Source organism: Tinamus guttatus, unplaced genomic scaffold (assembly GCF_059628265.1).
Source record: "Tinamus guttatus ecotype Peru unplaced genomic scaffold, ASM5962826v1 Tinamus_guttatus_pri_ptg000208l, whole genome shotgun sequence".
NCBI classification, from domain to species: Eukaryota; Metazoa; Chordata; class Aves; order Tinamiformes; family Tinamidae; genus Tinamus; species Tinamus guttatus.
Genome location: NW_028288742.1, coordinates 4316914 through 4332508, shown reverse-complemented (window position 1 = coordinate 4332508; position 15595 = coordinate 4316914). Strand labels below are relative to the sequence as shown.

Below are 15595 nucleotides of genomic sequence, written 5' to 3'. Positions count from 1 at the left end.
TCCATTGTGAGGTCACGAGAGGCCCATTGTGAGGTCGTCCATTGTGAGGTCACCCATTGTGAGGTCACCCATTGTGAGGTCACGAGAGGCCCATTGTGAGGTCGTCCATTGTGAGGCCGTCCATTGTGAGGCCGTCCATTGTGAGGTCACGAGAGGCCCATTGTGAGGTCATGAGAGGCCCATTGTGAGGTCATCCTTTGCTAGGTAGTGTGAGGCCAATTGTGAGGCCGTCCGTTGTGAGGCCGTCCATTGTGAGGTCACGAGAGGCCCATTGTGAGGCCGTCCGTTGTGAAGCCGTCCATTCTGAGGTCACGAGAGGCCCATTGTGAGGCCGTCCGTTGTGAGGCCGTCCATTGTGAGGTCACGAGAGGCCCATTGTGAGGCCGTGCATTGTGAGGTCGTCCATTGTGAGGTCACGAGAGGCCCATTGCGAGGTCGTCCATTGTGAGGTCACGAGAGGCCCATTGCGAGGTCGTCCATTGTGAGGTCGTCCATTGTGAGGTCACGAGAGGCCCATTGCGAGGTCGTCCATTGTGAGGTCGTCCATTGTGAGGTCGTCCATTGTGAGGTCACGAGAGGCCCATTGTGAGGTCGTCCATTGTGAGGTCACGAGAGGCCCATTGTGAGGTCGTCCATTGTGAGGTCACGAGAGGCCCATTGTGAGGTCGTCCATTGTGAGGTCGTCCATTGTGAGGTCGTCCATTGTGAGGTCGTCCATTGTGAGGTCACGAGAGGCCCATTGTGAGGTCGTCCATTGTGAGGTCGTCCATTGTGAGGTCGTCCATTGTGAGGTCACGAGAGGCCCATTGTGAGGTCGTCCATTGTGAGGTCGTCCATTGTGAGGTCGTCCATTGTGAGGTCGTCCATTGTGAGGTCACGAGAGGCCCATTATGAGGTCTTGCATTGTGAGGTCATGAGAGGTCCATTGTGAGGTCGTCCATTGTGAGGTCGTCCATTGTGAGGTCGTCCATTGTGAGGTCACGAGAGGCCCATTGTGAGGTCGTCCATTGTGAGGTCACGAGAGGCCCATTGTGAGGTCGTCCATTGTGAGGTCACCCATTGTGAGGTCACCCATTGTGAGGTCACGAGAGGCCCATTGTGAGGCCGTCCATTGTGAGGCCGTCCATTGTGAGGCCGTCCATTGTGAGGCCGTCCATTGTGAGGCCGTCCATTGTGAGGTCACGAGAGGCCCATTGTGAGGTCATGAGAGGCCCATTGTGAGGTCATCCTTTGCTAGGTAGTGTGAGGCCAATTTTGAGGCCGTCCGTTGTGAGGCCGTCCATTGTGAGGTCACGAGAGGCCCATTGTGAGGCCGTCCGTTGTGAAGCCGTCCATTGTGAGGTCACGAGAGGCCCATTGTGAGGCCGTCCGTTGTGAGGCCGTCCATTGTGAGGTCACGAGAGGCCCATTGTGAGGCCGTGCATTGTGAGGTCACGAGAGGCCCACTGTGAGGCCGTGCATTGTGAGGCCGTCCATTGTGAGGTCACGAGAGGCCCACTGTGAGGCCGTCCATTGTGAGGCCGTCCATTGTGAGGTCACGAGAGGCCCATTGTGAGGCCGTCCATTGTGAGGTCACGAGAGGCCCATTGTGAAGTCGTTCATTATGAGGTCATCCATTGTGAGGTCACGAGAGGCCGATTGTGAGGTCGTCCATTGTGAGGTCGTCCATTGTGAGGTCGTCCATTGTGAGGTCACGAGAGGCCCATTGTGAGGTCGTCCATTGTGAGGTCACCCATTGTGAGGTCACCCATTGTGAGGTCACGAGAGGCCCATTATGAGGTCGTCCGTTGTGAGGTCACGAGAGGTCCGTTGTGAGGTCGTCCGTTGTGAGGTCACGAGAGGTCCGTTGTGAGGTCGTCCGTTGTGAGGTCGTCCGTTGTGAGGTCGTCCGTTGTGAGGTCGTCCGTTGTGAGGTCGTCCGTTGTGAGGTCGTCCGTTGTGAGGTCGTCCGTTGTGAGGTCGTCCGTTGTGAGGTCACGAGAGGCCCATTGTGAGGTCGTCCATTGTGAGGTCACGAGAGGCCCATTGTGAGGTCGTCCATTGTGAGGTCACGAGAGGCCCATTGTGAAGTCGTCCATTGTGAGGTCACGAGAGGCCCATTGTGAGGTCGTCCATTGTGAGGTCGTCCATTGTGAGGTCACGAGAGGCCCATTGTGAGGTCGTCCATTGTGAGGTCACGAGAGGCCCATTGTGAGGTCACGAGAGGCCCATTGTGAGGTCACGAGAGGCCCATTGTGAGGTCATCCTTTGCTAGGTAGTGTGAGGCCCATTGTGAGGCCGTCCGTTGTGAGGCCGTCCATTGTGAGGTCACGAGAGGCCCATTGTGAGGTCGTCCGTTGTGAGGCCGTCCATTGTGAGGTCACGAGAGGCCCATTGTGAGGCCGTCCATTGTGAGGCCGTCCATTGTGAGGCCGTCCATTGTGAGGCCGTCCATTGTGAGGTCACGAGAGGCCCATTGTGAGGCCGTCCATTGTGAGGTCACGAGAGGCCCATTGTGAGGTCGTCCGTTGTGAAGCCGTCCATTGTGAGGTCACGAGAGGCCCATTGTGAGGCCGTCCGTTGTGAGGCCGTCCATTGTGAGGTCACGAGAGGCCCATTGTGAGGCCGTGCATTGTGAGGTCACGAGAGGCCCACTGTGAGGCCGTCCATTGTGAGGCCGTCCATTGTGAGGTCGTCCATTGTGAGGTCACGAGAGGCCCATTGTGAGGTCGTCCATTGTGAGGTCACGAGAGGCCCATTGTGAAGTCGTCCATTATGAGGTCGTCCATTGTGAGGTCACGAGAGGCCCATTGTGAGGTCGTCCATTGTGAGGTCGTCCATTGTGAGGTCGTCCATTGTGAGGTCACGAGAGGCCCATTATGAGGTCATCCATTGTGAGGTCACGAGAGGTCCATTGTGAGGTCGCCCATTGTGAGGTCGCCCATTGTGAGGTCGCCCATTGTGAGGTCGTCCATTGTGAGGTCGTCCATTGTGAGGTCGTCCATTGTGAGGTCGTCCATTGTGAGGTCACGAGAGGCCCATTGTGAAGTCGTCCATTGTGAGGTCACGAGAGGCCCATTGTGAGGTCGTCCATTGTGAGGTCGTCCATTGTGAGGTCGTCCATTGTGAGGTCACGAGAGGCCCATTGTGAGGTCGTCCATTGTGAGGTCACGAGAGGCCCATTGTGAGGTCACGAGAGGCCCATTATGAGGTCATCCTTTGCTAGGTAGTGTGAGGCCCATTGTGAGGCCGTCCGTTGTGAGGCCGTCCATTGTGAGGTCACGAGAGGCCCATTGTGAGGCCGTCCATTGTGAGGTCACGAGAGGCCCATTGTGAGGCCGTCCATTGTGAGGTCGTCCATTGTGAGGCCGTCCATTGTGAGGTCACGAGAGGCCCATTGTGAGGCCGTCCATTGTGAGGTCACGAGAGGCCCATTGTGAGGCCGTCCATTGTGAGGCCGTCCATTGTGAGGCCGTCCATTGTGAGGTCACGAGAGGCCCATTGTGAGGTCGTCCATTGTGAGGTCACGAGAGGCCCATTGTGAAGTCGTCCATTGTGAGGTCATCCATTGTGAGGTCACGAGAGGCCCATTGTGAGGTCCTCCATTGTGAGGTCGTCCATTGTGAGGTCCTCCATTGTGAGGTCCTCCATTGTGAGGTCCTCCATTGTGAGGTCCTCCATTGTGAGGTCACGAGAGGCCCATTGTGAGGTCCTCCATTGTGAGGTCCTCCATTGTGAGGTCACGAGAGGCCCATTGTGAGGTCACCCATTGTGAGGTCACCCATTGTGAGGTCACCCATTGTGAGGTCACGAGAGGCTCATTGTGAAGTCGTCCATTGTGAGGTCATCCATTGTGAGGTCATCCATTGTGAGGTCACGAGAGGCCCATTGTGAGGTCGTCCATTGTGAGGTCATCCATTGGGAGGTCATGAGAGGCCCATTGTGAGGTCATCCATTATGAAGCCATCCATTGGGAGGTCACCCATTGTGAGGTCACCCATTGTGAGGTCACCCATTGTGAGGTCACCCATTGTGAGGTCACGAGAGGCCCATTTTGAGGTCGTCCATTGTGAGGTCACCCATTGTGAGGTCACCCACTGTGAGGTCACCCACTGTGAGGTCACCCACTGTGAGGTCACGAGAGGCTCATTGTGAAGTCGTCCATTGTGAGGTCACCCATTGTGAGGTCACCCATTGTGAGGTCACCCATTGTGAGGTCGTCCATTGTGAGGTCACGAGAGGCCCATTGTGAGGTCGTCCATTGTGAGGTCACGAGAGGCCCATTGTGAGGTCGTCCATTGTGAGGTCGTCCATTGTGAGGTCGTCCATTGTGAGGTCACGAGAGGCCCATTGTGAGGTCGTCCATTGTGAGGTCACGAGAGGCCCATTGTGAGGTCGCCCTTTGTGAGGTCGCCCTTTGTGAGGTCGCCCTTTGTGAGGTCGCCCATTGTGAGGTCGTCCATTGTGAGGTCGTCCATTGTGAGGTCACGAGAGGCCCATTGTGAGGTCGTCCATTGTGAGGTCACGAGAGGCCCATTGTGAGGTCACGAGAGGCCCATTGTGAGGTCACGAGAGGCCCATTGTGAGGTCATCCTTTGCTAGGTAGTGTGAGGCCCATTGTGAGGCCGTCCGTTGTGAGGCCGTCCATTGTGAGGTCACGAGAGGCCCATTGTGAGGCCGTCCATTGTGAGGTCACGAGAGGCCCATTGTGAGGCCGTCCATTGTGAGGCCGTCCATTGTGAGGCCGTCCATTGTGAGGCCGTCCATTGTGAGGCCGTCCATTGTGAGGCCGTCCATTGTGAGGCCGTCCATTGTGAGGTCACGAGAGGCCCACTGTGAGGCCGTCCATTGTGAGGCCGTCCATTGTGAGGCCGTCCATTGTGAGGCCGTCCATTGTGAGGCCGTCCATTGTGAGGCCGTCCATTGTGAGGTCACGAGAGGCCCATTGTGAGGTCGTCCATTGTGAGGTCACGAGAGGCCCATTGTGAAGTCGTCTATTATGAGGTCATCCATTGTGAGGTCACGAGAGGCCCATTGTGAGGTCATCCATTGTGAGGTCATCCATTGTGAGGTCATCCATTGTGAGGTCACGAGAGGCCCATTGTGAGGTCCTCCATTGTGAGGTCCTCCATTGTGAGGACACGAGAGGCCCATTGTGAGGTCACCCATTGTGAGGTCACCCATTGTGAGATCACCCATTGTGAGGTCACGAGAGGCCCATTGTGAGGTCATCCATTGTGAGGTCACGAGGGGCTCATTGTGAAGTCGTCCATTATGAGGTCATCCATTGTGAGGTCACGAGAGGCCCATTGTGAGGTCATCCATTGTGAGGTCATCCATTGTGAGGTCATGACAGGCCCATTGTGAGGTCCTCCATTGTGAGGTCCTCCATTGTGAGGTCCTCCATTGTGAGGTCCTCCATTGTGAGGTCACGAGAGGCCCATTGTGAGGTCATCCATTATGAAGCCATCCATTGTGAGGTCACCCATTGTGAGGTCACCCATTGTGAGGTCACCCATTGTGAGGTCACCCATTGTGAGGTCACGAGAGGCCCATTTTGAGGTTGTCCATTGTGAGGTCACGAGAGGCCCATTGTGAAGTCGTCCATTGTGAGGTCACCCATTGTGAGGTCACCAGGGGCTCATTGTCAAGTCGTCCATTATGAGGTCATCCATTGTGAGGTCATGAGAGGCCCATTGTGAGGTCGCCCTTTGTGAGGTCACGAGAGGCCCAGTGTGAGGTCGTCCATTGTGATGTCACGAGAGGCCCATTGTGAGGTCATGAGAGGCCCATTGTGAGGTCATCCTTTGCTAGGTAGTGTGAGGCCCATTGTGAGGTCGTGCATTGTGAGGTCACGAGAGGCCCATTGTGAGGTCATCCTTTGCTAGGTAGTGTGAGGCCCATTGTGAGGTCGTGCATTGTGAGGTCACGAGAGGCCCATTGTGAAGTCATCCGTTGTGAGGTCGTGCATCCTGAGGTCACGAGAGGCCCACTGTGAGGTCGTCCTTTGTGACGTCATCCGTTATTAGGTCACGAGAGGCCCATTGTGACGTCATCCGTTGTGAGGTCGTGCATTCTGAGGTCACGAGATGTCCATTGTGAAGTCGTCCAGTGTGGTGTCATCCATTGTGAAGTCGCGCATTGTGAGGTCATGAGAGGCCCATTGTGAATCATAGAATCATACAATCATAGACTGCTTGGGGTTGGAGGGAGCCTCTGGAGATCATCTAGTCCAGGTCCCCTGCGCACGCAGGGTCACCTAGAGCACGTTGCACAGGACTGCGTCCAAGCGGGTTTTGAAGATTTCCAGAGAAGGAGGCTCCACAACCTCTCTGGGCAGCCTGTTCCAGTGCTCTGTCACCCTCACTGTTAAGAATTTTTTCCTTAAGTTCCTGTGGAACTTTTGGAGTTTCAGTTTGTGGCCATTACCTCTTGTTCTGTCGGTGACCACCACTGAAAAGAGGCCAGCACCATCCTCTTCATTCCCTCCCTTGAGGTACTTATAGACACTGATTAGATCCCCTCTCAGCCTTCTCTACTCCAGGCTGAACAGGCCCAGCTCCCTCAGCCTCTCCTCGTAGGGCAGATGTTCCAGGTCCCTGATCATCCTTGTGGCCCTGTGCTGGACTCTCTCCAGCAGCTCCACATCCCTCTTGTACTCTGGAGCCCAGAACTGGACACAATACTCCAGATGCGGCCTCACCAGGGCCGAGTAGAGGGGCAGGATCACCTCCCTCCACCTGCTGGAGACGCTCTTCTTAATGCACCCCAGGATCCCATTGGCCTTCTTGGCCACAAGAGCACACTGCTGCCTCATGGTCAACTTGTCATCCACCATGATGCCGAGATCTTTCTCTGCAGAGCTGCTCTCCAGAAGGTCAGTCCCCAGCCTGTACTGGTGTCTGGGGTTATTCCTCCCCAGGTGAAGAACCTTGCACTTGGCCTTGTTGAATTGCATGAGGTTTTTCACCGCCCAGTTGTCCAGTCTGTCCAGGTCCCTCTGGATGGCAGCGCAGCCCTCTGGGGTATCAGCTACTCCTCCCAGTTTGGTATTATCAGCAAACTTGCTGAGGGAGCACTCTGTGCCTTCATCCAGGTCACTGATGAATAAATTGAACAGGACTGGACCGAGGACTGACCGCTGGGGGACCCCGCTAGCTACAGGCCTCCAACTAGACTCGACACCACTGATCACCACCCTCTGAGCTCTGCCATCCAGCCAATTCCTAATCCACCTCACTGTGCACTCATCTATCCCACACTTCTGGAACTTGCCCAGGAGGATGTTGTGAGGGATGGTGTCAAAAGCCTTGGTGAAGCCGAGAGAGACAACATCCACCGCTCTCCCCTCATCTATCCAGCCGGCCATTCCATCACAGAAGGCTATCAGATCAGTCAAGCAAGATTTTCCCTTGGTGAATCCATGCTGACTACTCTTGAGCACCTTCTTGTCCTCCATGTGCCCGGAGACAACAGCCAGTATGGAGGTGAAGGTGACTGGCCTGTAGTTGCCTGGGTCCTCCTTCCTGCCTTCTTTGAAGACTGGAGTGACATTGGCTTTCTTCCAGTCCCCCGGCACCTCCCCCGTTCTCCAGGATCTTTCAAAGATGATGGAGAGCGGCTTAGCTATGACCTCTGCCAGCTCCCGCAGCACTCTGGGGTGCATCCCATCAGGGCCCATGGATTTGTGGGTATCGAGTTCCCTTAGGTGCTCTCTGACCCAATCTTCCTCTACCCAGGGCGAGTCTTCTTCTCCCCCGGACACGTGCTCTGGGTGTCCCGGCTTGAGTGGGGGAGTTGGGCTGGATGATATCTAGAGGTCCCTTCCAATGTTAACCATTTCATCCTCTGAATAAGGTAGATTAAACTGTTCTGATTTTTCGAGCAATGAGAAAGGAAAAGACAACAGTCACAAAGAAGTCATGCTATGGAACCACCAGGCACAAAACTACTGGCCACTGACTTTTTAAGCACAAAAGTATGTGTACCACCCCTTTTGAATTCACCACTATATAAATAAAACTGTAATATAAACCAGTCTATTTTCTCATATTCTGTATTTTTGCCTCAACAGCTTACTGCCTTTCTCTGCGTAAGACATCTTCGTTTTCTTTCCACTGTGTCAGCCTCACCTTTGACAATATGAGATAACCAACATTTCAAAACCAAGTTATGAAGTCATACCAAGGATAGTTAGTAGTTAGTCTCTATTTCTTTTCCTATTTTGCAATTCATGAGTAATTAAGATACGTGATACTCATCCAAATAAAATACAATCTCTAAGGACTAAAAATCAAATCACTTACAAATAATGTGTTTAAAAGTAATTCACTGAACTACTTTCGATATTCCTGCAATTCCTATCTTTCAGGAAAACAGACAGAAATTGATTATCAAATGACATTCATAATCTCTTCCTTTTTGCAAGTTTGCTGATGGAAATAGATGGTCACATTATTAAGAAATAACTGTGAAAGCAAACATAACTAACATAAACAAAAAACAATCTTTTTTTGCGCCTTCTCTTGGCTAAAATGAAACATTGGCCTATTTCAAATACATTAGGTTTTATTATAAAGATTTTAACCCACTGCTCATGAAATTTAAATAGGATATTCTTTTGTTTCCCTAGAACTAAGCTATCAAGATTTTTAAATGAGCAATTCAAAACCATACCACAAAAGATATTGTCAGGCATTTTTTTTTGGAGTGAAATAGAGAGATATTTTTAAATTCCCTGTTGGCTTCCCTCCACCTTCCCTTAAGTTTCATGTCAATACCTGAAATATTTGTTCATCTTTCATATAGCAGTGATATGAATTACAAGAGTCTGGAATTAGATTCAAGAAGGATATTAATACCTAGCATGCATTGCTTTATCAAAGTAGAAATGCTTCTTTTTTATTATTATTATTCTAAACAAAACCTAAAATATTAGAAAACATAGCTCTGCTTCTCCTGTTCACTTGTTTTCTTATTTGAAGATTATTTAAAAGGCTAACTATTCCAAATTCCTGAATATATTGCTGTTCTGAGATCATCTGTTTGATCTATGTTGCTTAGCAAAACAACAGGGAAAGATTATTCTAACACTTACGTGAAAGCAGCAAAAATCATTAAAAAGTATTGTTATTAATAACTCAATTTTTAAATATTGTTCTTTACATAGACACACAAAGGAACAATCACAGAAGGTCAGACGAAAGGGTCATCTACCACAAAATTCTGCCTCAAACCACCTGAGCTTAGCAGCTTGTACCAATCAGAGACAAGAGGCTTGGAAAAAGGACTAAAAAATGTCACTATAGGGTTTTTCCTGGGCCTGCCTTAGCTTCTCTTCATCAACAGTGAAGCACATCTCTGGATTCATATTTGAAGCGATCCATGAGGAGCTGAAAGAGTTCCTGCGGAGCACAGTCCAGACGGCTGGACACACTCAGACAGCAACTGTGACCACTGCAAAAATGGTCTGTGCTCTCAAGTACCAGCATCTTGCTAAGTACTCTTTTCTTGTTTCTGTTTCTCATGTTCAAGGCAAGCAGACAAGGGTCTATTCACGATATCTAGGGAGGAACGTAACAGCACGGTGATAATTCTCTGTAATACTCCCCTGGACTTCAGAAGTCTATGGGGCAGATATCAGAAGATATTTTTGTGGATAATATTCCCACTTCAGCCTTTTTTTTTTTCTATTAACTTATGTAACAAATTTCTTAAATCATTCTGAACTTTGACAAGCAAAACTCTAAGGCTGTTAATATAGATTAAGTGCTTGCACTTTTTACTCTTGAATGACTTATCTCCATAAAACTAAACCACCAGAGACTCAAGATACAAATCAAAACACCCTTAAATAGTTATTTTTGAACTTGCCACATAGTTAAATTTCATATCCACAGATTCCTCTTTAGAAGGAAAAGCATGTCATTATTCTGCATCTAGCCTCTCCATGCTATTCACAATATTGAATATTTTTCCCCTATTACTGAAGGCAACTCTATAGTATAGAGTCATAGTTAATTTACCCTTCCTATTTTGGAAACTTACAATGTTTTGATCACACCTGCTGCTATTCTACTTTTCTATTTTTACTATAAGTTTTTATACATACTAGAAAGGCTAGACACTAACCTTTCAAGAAGGGACATACATGACTCCCTTCCCCAAAACATGGTAAACATTAAAAAGTTAAATGGTCATCTAAATTATTCCATGATAAATAAAATGAATTACAGAAAAAAAAAGGGGACCAGAAGACTACGGTAGAATCCCAGTTTTTCCATGACCAACAACTTGGTTCCCTTAATATTCATATCGGAAGATGACATCTTTCTATGTATCAGGAGTCATGTTTTCAAGAAGTACAATCTATTTTTAGAACCATTTTCTCTGAAATTCCACCAATAAAATTTCAAAGAAGAGCTGTAGAAGACTTACAGTTTAGCAAAGGCCCACAACATTTGAGTACCCTTCTGAATGCAGAAAAGTGTTTCTTTGCTTTATAATACAGTCTTAAATCGTTTTGGTAAATTTATTCTTTTTCCTACTTCATGTCATTTGCAGGGTGTCATCCAACTATGTGCAACTAGGTGAGAGTGAACTGATCTGATCAAATTTTTAGACTCCAAATTCATTGTTACTATTCATCACACAAAGTGACTTTATCTGTAAAATATCTTTCTTCACTTTTATCTGAAAAATAAAATACTTAATCATCACAACTTATAACCCTGTTTTGTTTAGATTGATTGAGCAGTTCACTCCTCTCCAAGAGGAGTGCTCTCTGTAATGCATTATGTCAATTATGCTTCATTACATGTTTCTCTCTCTCCCCCACAACAACCTTAAAATTTTTATGGACAAACCTACACCAATTATTTCTGAACCTTTTCTAAATCAGGATATATCTGCACTTCTGGTGTGAGGTTTTGAAGCCAGTCAGTCAAGGAACCCTATTAGAATTTGGTGAATAGATTCCTAGATGCTTCACTCCTTCCAAAAAGGGGGACATGCAGCGTGCACATACAAGCATAAAAGGAGATAAAGTGGGATTATATTGATCCAACATTTCAACATGACTAACTCGAAACATGACTAACATGACTATCCCTCTCAAAATCTGGGGGAGGTAGAGTGTGGGAAACGGTTTTCTTCAAAATTAGGTTATTTGAGGAAGGGGACCTGTTTCCATTTTGCAAGTGTTAATCTTTTTTTTTTTTTTTTTCCCCCCCTCCCTTCCCCCGCCTTCCCACTAGAATCCAAGGAGATGAGAAGGACTGGTGACTAGAGAAGCCAGAAACTTAGGAAGGAGCTCAGACAGTCAAATTAATGTCTTCGAAACGCAAAAGTCAAGCTTCATAAAACAGTCTCTATCAAAGCAGCATTGGTTGGTATTAAGGATTAAAGGATGAAAATACAGTCACCAGTTCAATCCTCTATCAATTTTGCTGTTCTTTTTCTCAGTACAGATAATCAGGCTTTGTTTACTACATTTTACTCATCTAATTCTCTTGAGTAGTGGCACAGCATTATGATCTTTCTAGTTCTAGAAAGTTTTGTTTATCATATTTTATTAAGAGAAAGATCCCTAGAAAAAGATCTCAGCCAAAGTGGAGAACAGAAGGAATCTTGAAGGCACCAGACACGCAAGAGGGGGCAGCAGAGCAAGGACAAGAAGCAGAGCAAGGGAAGGCCAACACTCCAAAGGCAGAAGCAGCCTGATAAAACTAGAGAGTTTAAGTAGGGAGAAAGGTGAGAAAAGCTCACAAAGATTAAATTTGCTAATTATTCTAATCAAAGGTTAAAAAAAAATACAGCTAATCCAAAAATATTTAGTGCAAGTCTACCAGAACATGCAATTTGCTCATTTATTTGAAAACTTAAGATTTAAGACATTATTTTAGCAGCAATAACTAACACAATCATTATTTCTTGAAAACACCAATAAAAATAGTTTTATGAAGTCTAAAGATTATGATTCAGTAAAACACAGTATCTCTGCTTTTGGAAAAATATGTTCATCTTACATTAAAACACACAGAAAGACTCCTTTAGGATTTATTTTTAATGGTTAAAATTAAATGGTTAAGATATGCATTTAGGTAATTCCAAACTGAATCATGGACAAATTATTATTATTTTAAAACAAACAAACAAAGTGAAAGTCCTCTACTGACAGTGCAGAGCCTTTTCTCCATACAACTCAACTTTGCTTCCTTGCTTACTGTCTAGAAAACAGAAGCCTTATTTTGAGACCCTAACTTCACATAGCAACCTCCAATGTTTCTTCAAATCCCATCCATTTGCAAGCTAAATTCATCAATCTTGATTGTCATGCTCAAAGCAGCTTAGTAACTGGATTTAGGTACCCCTTCTGTTCTCTTCCTTCATGCAGATACTTCACTAACATCCATCTTAATTATTTCTTTTCTTGTGTTGCTTTACCAATCTCTTCACACAATATCCTTGCAGTACCCTATGATACATGAAAAAGCACTACGGCACAAGCTGCCTCTCCATGGGGACATGACAGTACGTTAAAATCTAACTAACTAACTAAATCCTCAGCATGAATACAGCAGGCAAAGCATCTACATGATTTTAATGTGGCCATAGGTGGTTTTCCTTCTTTTCTTCTCACTTACTCTACTAAGAAAAAAAGTCTTTACTGTTTTGGCTGAACTAAGGCAACCCAAAATCTAGACACCACAGGCTGCAACACAGAGTGGAACACTACAGGGCTTCTATGACTGTGTCAACCTGCCTGCAGATTCAGATTAAATTATGCTATGTTTTGCAGGTTTATAAAGCAAGGCAGATTAACACAGAAATGTTGTTAGATATGGTCTTAGAAAACAAACAAAATCCTTCAGAAATCCTGACTGCATCATAGGACTCCAGGAGCTAAGGACTCATTTATCCCACACCAATCCCAGTAACGCAGAGAAGTCTGCTTTCAAAATAGTTTTACTGCAATTAAGAATTATCTAATAATTCACACATACTATGTCTGCTTAGATAATTGGGGTCATCGTGTGCCAGAAACGAGAATATGGCTTTTGTCACTTAAATACCATGCACATACAAGTACACTTTAGTAATCATTTACAGTTAATGCACGGCAAGCTGGTTGAATGTATTTTAAAAAATATTTTCTAGGGGAAAAAAAGAGATTTTTCAGAAATAGGTTTACATTATCTATTTTACTTAAGATCATTTCTCACCTTTAACTGTGTGCCTTAGAAATAGAAAACACTCCCGAAATTTCTAAGTTTCATTTTCTCTGTACTCTACATTCCTTGATAGAAGAAATATTTAAGTTATAATATTCACACAGTTCACAGCTGAAAGTGGATACCTTTCATTTCCCAGAGCAATATGGAGCAAAATACATTTTTTTTTTTTCCCACAGTGTTCAAGACTACGCAAAATTGGATCATGTCTTTACTAGGAAAGAAAACTAGATTTGGTCTATTTTCTACTTTTTTCAATTTGGGAAGCTGAAACAAATTTGAAAGTCATTATATATCACTAATTTGAAGCTTAAGTTTGACATTGCTTTATAAGTTTTCATCTAAACTAAAAGCTTAATATATCTTGCTATGACTTTATTTATCTTTCTTGATACATTCCTTATTAGCATTTTATCATCAGTTTCTTCAATGTGGTAAATTCCTGTGCCAGTACAATGAGGTAGTTTAGATCTCTAATCTCCTGTGCAGTCTCAGCTAAGCTTAGCAACTCTCCAGTGATATGAAATCATCATATTTCCTAGGAAGGATAAGGTAATGAGAACATATTAAAAAATAAAGGGTATCCTGAGGTGTCCTGCCATTTTCTGGTGCAAAATTAAGGGAAGAGGAAAGGAAAAAAAGTACTAAACAAAACATCAACTCTGAGTACAAGGAAATTCATAGCATTCAGTGAATAAGGATAAAAGAGTTTTTTTTTTTTTTTTTTTTTTTTTTGCAATAATAAGCTATCATGCATTGCATAATGATTAATAAATTTGATTGTCAGATGTAGAAATTTAGAAGTATACTCTAAAAAAGAAGCTGTGACTGTGGCACAGAATTCTAGAACAAAAACAACTCTAAATTGCTTTTTCTGAAGAGTGGTACATTATAGCTACTTGAAAAACAGATTGAAATAAAATGAAAGTGAACCTTTGAAACCTCTGTCTACGTACCCTACTACTTCAGCCACCTGCTTAGAGCTTCGCACAATGGTTTTCCACACAAAAAAGAATAATTTTACTTAACTGAGGAATATTTCCTCTGATTTATCTTGTGATCTCCATCATGTAAGTCCTTACCAAAGACCTTCAAAAGTTTCAAAAAAAATTACTTTTGTCAACTGAATTGTATAACCTGCAAATTTAATTAACCTAGAGACCCAAATGTCACAAATTAATCTGTTAAGACTCATATTCACGCACGCATGATGAGAAGAGTTTTCTGTCTGAAAACAGATGGATTTAATATTTGTATGAAATCGATTTACCTTTAACCTGCTTCGTACAACTCCTGTTCTGTATTAACATTTATTGCTTCAGAGACATGCATTATTATTCAGCATTTTCAGTACTGAGATTTTAGCATCATGAATTACAGAGAACGAGGAAAAAAAAAAATACTTGGCGAGATAAGACACAGACCTTGTGGGAAGGGTACAGCAGCCATCAGCCGTCAGCCTGACTTGAGTCTCATAGCTATCCAGTGGACAAACAACTTGCTGAACAGGAGGGCATTCTACCGTGCTGCAATCCACGCTGAACACTAAGGAAAGGAGGGAAAAATGTTTTATTCAGGCTTTAGAAGCTGTCATCATTTAGAAGTTTGCATGAGGAAGCAGGTAGGCATCAGTCAGAGGACTCGAGTGCAATTTCTGTAGTAGCAAAGTGCTTTCATTCCCTTTAACATTAGCTTTTTGAAACTGGAGCAGTCCATCTAACTAGTAGTTAACCTCTAACCTCCAACAGTGGCAATTAATCACGCTAGTTAGGGAGAGCCTGTGCTACTCTATGTGAGCCATTCCCTCACATTCTGTCAGTCTCCAAAATCATTCAATTTGGAGTGTTGCAAAGCATAAACGATAAAATATACACCTACTCAATCTTTAAAAACGGTTTATGTACCTGTTTACATTAATTAAAAAAACAAAACCAAAAAACTTCTGAAAGTGGTTGTCCTACAACCCCCTGTGGCAGCAAGTTCCAACTGTTCCCTGCCTGCTGTGTAAATAAGTATTTTATTTGTTTTGAATTGATCTTACCAGCACCAGAGTGCCCTCTAGTTTTTGTAAGGATTAGTTGGATTTGATGAACAAAGGACCAGCGTGCAGCTTATCTACTACCTTCAGAATGTGATAAGCCACATTCATGCCTCACCACAGCATTCCCTCCAAAGGGGAAGATCTTTATTATTACATTAAAAAAAGGAAACAAAAGTTCCTGCTTATTTCAAACCAAACAATTGGTTTCTCAAACTTGATAAGCACTGAGCCAATCTTCCAGAAAAACTGAAAACACTGCAGGGTTACAGAACATTCTGTAATTGTATTCTTCATTACATCAGTAAATTAAAAAAAAAAAAATTACTCCCCCAGATGAATTTTA

General features: G+C 45.3%; 1 protein-coding gene across 1 annotated transcript in view; it reads right to left on the bottom strand.

Moving 5' to 3' along the window:
* CRIM1 (cysteine rich transmembrane BMP regulator 1) overlaps positions 1 to 15595 on the bottom strand; it is a 171288-nt gene that overhangs the window by 69442 nt on the left and 86251 nt on the right. Inside the window, exon 4 of the mRNA XM_088524180.1 lies at positions 14636 to 14756. Coding sequence (XP_088380306.1) covers positions 14636 to 14756 — 121 coding nt within the window. The remainder of the gene's footprint in view (positions 1 to 14635; positions 14757 to 15595) is intronic.